The 5,274-nt window shown below is 58.0% G+C and overlaps 1 protein-coding gene across 2 annotated transcripts; it reads left to right on the plus strand.

Annotated features, from left to right (window-relative positions):
• Positions 1-263: 263 nt before the first annotated feature.
• Positions 264-4,993, plus strand: EDN2 (endothelin 2; the record flags this gene model as incomplete). 2 transcript variants are annotated; one of them, XM_080654418.1, is made up of 5 exons in its annotated part: positions 264-327; positions 694-850; positions 2,303-2,425; positions 3,370-3,468; positions 4,900-4,993. In XM_080654418.1, the coding sequence occupies 5 exons, from the start codon at positions 264-266 to the stop codon at positions 4,991-4,993; spliced, it is 537 nt and encodes a 178-aa protein (XP_080510544.1). The 2 variants fall into 2 exon arrangements, with proteins under 2 accessions (XP_080510544.1, XP_080510545.1); XM_080654419.1 differs by lacking the exon at positions 3,370-3,468.
• Between the last annotated feature and the right edge of the window lie 281 nt (positions 4,994-5,274).

The raw sequence follows: 5,274 nt of genomic DNA on the forward strand, positions 1-5,274 counted from the left end.
CCCTGTCCCCCCCACCGTGAAGGTTGGGCAGGGCCTGCCGCCCCAGGAGGAGGCGTTGTCCCTGGCTCTGGGCCCTCCACCCGCCCGCTGGTGCAGTGGCAGGGCTAGACGGCAGGGGCGGGGAAGTGCCTGGTAGTTATAAGCAGCCAGGGCACGGAGGCAATGAGCTATCGGCTTGGCTCAGCTTGGCAGCAGGACGCAGGCAACAGGCGCACTCCCTGCTCCCTGCTCCCTGCTCCCGTCCAGCCGTGCACTCCGCAGCTATGGTTGCCATGCCCACTGCCTGGTGCTCCGTCGCTCTGGCCCTGCTCGTGGCCCTGCATGAAGGTGAGCCATCCGGCCTCGCCTGCTGCAGCAGCCCCGGGTCTGTTCAGCAGTGTCTCCCCCTGGGGACCGTGGTGCCCCACAAGCCAGCTGGGGCACACAGGGCGGGAGCCCAGCAGCAGCGGCTCAGCAGGCCGGCCGGGGCTCTGCCAGTGCAGAGGTGCTGCGGCACGGGGAGGGCACAGGGCGGCTGCTGGCCCTTCCCACCCGGCTGCTGAGGCTTCCCCGGGCTGGTCTGGAGCTCCTGAGCGGTGAGAGTGCCAACTTCCTCGATTATGCAAGAGGAGGAGCCTGGCAGGTCCCCCTGTTCCAGCTGTGCCAGGCATCCTGACCCACCTCTCCACCTCTCTCTCCCTTCTGTGCGTGCAGGCAAGGGCCAGGCCGCTGCCACCCAGGAGCAGCCAGTGCCCCCACGCCATGCCCGAGGCTCCCACCTGCGGCCTCGGCGTTGCTCCTGCAGCTCCTGGCTCGACAAGGAGTGCGTCTACTTCTGCCACCTGGACATCATCTGGGTGAACACTCCCGGGTGAGCTACTGTGGGGATCCAGGAGGGCTGCTAAGAGTGGGGGGAGGGGACTGCTGGCACACTGGGAAACCTAGGGCACAATACGGCTCTCCCTGGGCCTCCAGATGGGAGCACTGGGCCAATATCAATCATTAGCAGTTATTGTTTCACTCCCATGGGGAGGCTGCCTGAGCAATACAGAGGGATGTCTCAGGAGAATTCTCACGACATCCAGCAGGGAAGTGTGTTGGCTTCATTTTCCAGATCAGGGTACTGAGGCTCAGAGAGGTTAGGTGCCGTCTGCAAGCTCACACAAGAAGGAGAAAGTGGTAGATGGAAGCTCCATCCTAGGTCCGGTGGATGCCAGAGCTCACACCCACTCGGCCATGCTGCCTCAGCATGATCTTCCAAGAATAATACAATTAATGACAGCGCCCATGTCTGGACTGTGCCGGGCCCTATGCCAAGCAGGGCTCATGCATGATCATCTCATGAACCCCCCCACCCCTCCAATCCTTCCCTGAGGCAGGTACTGCTGTTGTCCCCAAATGACAGATGAGAAACCTGCCCTTTGTCACCTGGTGGAGCCAGGGTGGGGGCCTGTGCTGTCTGCTCTGTCTGCACCCGCACTGCCTCCGGGCCACTGCATACTTCAAGTTGAAGTTTCTGTGTGCATTTGTGTTTTTCCCTTCCCCAAATTGCAAAAGACAGAGAAGCCCGGCACGTAAGCGTGTGGAGCTAATCCACATCCAAACACTCGCTCAGGGTGGGAACCCTGCCAGTCCCTGCCTGCCGGGTCTACCTGGAGTCATTACAGCTTCAGACACCAGCTAAAATTAGCTCTGGCACCCAAAGGTGCTGGTCCAACCGGCCACAGGGCCCCTGCCCTGCCCTCGACCCGCCTTGGCTAGACTCTGATCTGAAATCAACCCCATCTGATTTCACACACATGTGCATGCACATATACACACATGCACTCACACTTTCACCATTTTTAAGTCAAAACTCTAAGACATACACGTCACTTCTCTAGGCAAGTGGGGACCAGCTGGGGGCAGCTTAGCTGTGAGCCTGCGTGTTTACTTATGAGATGGTATTTCCTCCCCTCCTCTGGGGGCAAGCTGTGGGCCTCTTTGAGAATAAGGGACAGCCTGGTTCTATCAGCTCACGTTCCTGTCTGGGCGGGGGGCCTGGGAGGACTCCTGGGGGGAGGCAGAGTCCCAGAGAAGGGAAGGGTGTTGGGTCTTGGGTCTTGTCAGGGCTACCTGGCACCTAGGTAGGAGCCTGTGGTGGGACTTCTTGAGGTCAGGGGCTGGTCACCTTTTGCTGCCACAGTGGCCATCCCAGAGTATAGTGAAGACAGTCCCCCTGCTTGTCAATGGTAGTGACTTATCTAATCCTCCCTCTCTTCCTCTCCCTCCCTCTCTCCCTCTTTCCCTCTACATCACTACCTTACTGGCTGCCTGCCCACAGACAGACAGTTCCTTACGGCCTGGGAAACCCGCCAAAACGCCGGCGCCGCTCTCTGCCAGGGCGCTGTGAATGCTCTAGTGCCAGAGACCCTGCCTGTGCCACCTTCTGCCATCGAAGGCCCTGGTAAGTGGGCACCCAGGCTGCAGGGATCAGGGGCAGTTGCCAGCCCAGACCTGCCCTAGACAGCAAGGTGTCTGGGAGACCAGCAAAAGAGCAGAGGAGCAAATGGGGGAAGGGAGCAGGGCCCTAGGGACCCATAGGCTGCCCTGGGCCCATGGCAGTGTCCCTTCCCACAAGGAACCAGTCACCCCTGAGTCCCTCCCACTGCCCATCTCTGGGGGCTTCCAGAGCACCATGTTCACACCTGGGCAGGGGATTCTTCCAGGTAACAGCTGAGGCCTCAAAGGCTAGTCCTGTCAGTCCACACAGCTGGTCAGAGGGAGAGCTAGGCTTCAGCCTCGGTCTATGTGACCGAGTCCACAGGGCTTTGGAGTCAGACCTGAGGCTCAGGGGACTTCGGAGCTTTCTCAATGGAGGAGTACCATTTGGAATTGGGAGGCCATGGCACCAATTCAGGGTCATCACAGAGTTGCTGGGGGGCTTTGCAAATCCCTTAACTCTTTGGGCCTCAGTTTTCCCATCTGTAAAAGGGTGGGGAACTTCGTTCTTTCCCTCCTCCACTTAGAGCATTTGGGGAAAGCAGAAATTGGCCTCGCAATCCCAGCCTCCATGCCCACAATGGTTTATGAGAAAACTCCTCCTCTGAGACTCAAGCTGTCGCTCTGCCCTGCCTTAGTTTCTCCTGAAAAGGGCCACACTCAGCTGCAGGTGGCCAGATTCTGAGAAGGCCAGCCACCCAGCTGCTTCTTTCTGAAGCTAGGAACACGTTCCCCATAGCTCAGTTTTCCCCACCCCGCCTGTAAAGGAAAGGTGCCAGGTGCACAGGGTGGAAATGGATCTGTTCCTGAGGGCAGGTGGGGATAGGGTGGGGCTGGGTTGGGCCTGCAGCCACCTGGCCTTGGGGCCCTGGATAGCCCCTCACTTGGGCTCTAATGCTGTTCATTCAGGCCTGAAACCGTGGCAAACCCAGGCATTGGGTTCCCTGAAGACGTGTCCCAGGCTGGCAAGACATGGACTACTGCAGGAGGGCTCCTCCAGCGGCTGAGGTAAGGGCCACTGCACTGATCCAGGGCCTCCGGTATGCCTGGCACATTTCCTCACATTTCTCTTGTTCTCTATAAGAGGCAGGATTGCGTCCTCATTGGACGGTTAAGAGATCTGGGGCTCAGAGAGGTGAAGGTACTTTCCCAAGGTCACACAGCAGTCTGGCATCAGGCTGACTCCAGAGCCCGTGCTTTTAACTGCTATGCCTAGAAGTTGACTTTTTAGAGCCTGAAGGTGTTCATTCAGGCTGTGTCTTAATTGAGCATCTCCCATATGCTGGGGTCCAGAGGGGCCAACTACCCAGCCTGCTCCTTCCCCCATCCCAGACTGGATCCCACCTGTGGTGGCCTCAGCATGGCTCAGCTCCAGAGTCTGCTCACAGAAGGTGCCCATGAATGTTTGTCCAACCAAACGGACTTGAGAACAAAGCCCCCTATAGGCCATGCAGCAGAGTGGCTACAGGGCAGCTTGTGAGCCAGGACTGCCTGATTTGAACGCAAACCCTACCACAAACAAGCTTTGTGACCTTGGGTTTGTCACTTGTCTGTGCTTTAAGTTCCTATTTTGAAACAGGGGCTACCCATCTCATGGGGTTGAGGTCAGATGATTTGACATAAGGAAGCACCTGCCCCCAGTGGGAGCCCTGGCGGTGTTAGCCACTTTACCTCTGTAAAGGTGGCTCCTTCGGGGCCAGCCAGTGCTGGGCCCAGCGTGGCTTCGGGTTCCGGTCTTTGTGGGCAGGCAGAAACATAGGAGAAAAGGCCAGGTGGTGAGATGGACAGGACCCAGCATATACTTAGGAACTGTCTTAGGGTGAAAAAAATCAAGATGAGACTTGGCAAGGGCATGGCCCTTCAAAGTGGGCAGAGAGCTTGCTTAGCCAACCTGTACTCCTTACAACAGTTCAGGGCTGTTTCTATCTTACAGACCCAGAAAGGGGCTCAGAGAGGTGGAGACACTTGCCCACGTCCCCACAGCTAGAACTGAAGCCAGCCTCCTAGCTTCCAGGCTAGAATGCTTTGAGCCAGGACGAGACCACCTGAATGACACAGTCCATGCAAGGGTCTCAGTCAGGTTCAAGGAGCAGCTAGGACCCTATTTGTCTGGAACTTGGAAATGGGAACTGTAGTGGGTGGAGTTGGGGTGAGCAGCGGGAGGGAAGGTGTGGAAGTAGGAAGGCAGGTCCTGGGAAAGAAACGCTGGGTTCTTCTTGGCTATCCGGTCATTCCAGCAGCGTTTGATATGGAACATCAGTTTTGTCCAAGCCCTTGAGGACAAAGAAGCTTCTAGGCCTTGTGTTCAGGGTCAGTGGCCACCTTCTGACCCAGGGCAGCCATGATTAAGGGATGCAGTCCCTACTACTGCTGCCTTTCACAGGGAACTCTTGGGCGGTCCATATCTCCTGGATGCTAAATTGACCCTTCTCATTCCAGGGACATTTCTTCTGCCAAGATCCGCTTTGCTAGGCGGCAGCAGGAGGCAACGAGGGAGACCAGGCCTACACACTCCAGGCGGCAGAAGAGATAGTGCTGGGAGCTGGAGAAACTCTGGGAAGGAAGCCTGTGTGGAGAGGGGAGGAGAAGGGCAGCCCAGGGCAGGAGACTCCACCTGCTTCTTGGACCAGGAAGCCCACCTGCTGGGTGGGCACAAGCTGTGGCCTCCTCGCCCTAGTGAGGGAGCCCCCTCAAGGCAGCTCCGAGCCCTCGCACTGCCCAGCAAAGCCTTCAGCTCCAGGCTGCAGTGCAGCCTCCCACTCTGGCTCTGGTCCCACATCCCTGCTGAAAAGAACTGACCTGGAGGCCATGTCC

This window comes from Plecotus auritus (genome assembly GCF_963455305.1).
Source record: "Plecotus auritus genome assembly, chromosome: 2".
Classification (NCBI taxonomy): Eukaryota; Metazoa; Chordata; class Mammalia; order Chiroptera; family Vespertilionidae; genus Plecotus; species Plecotus auritus.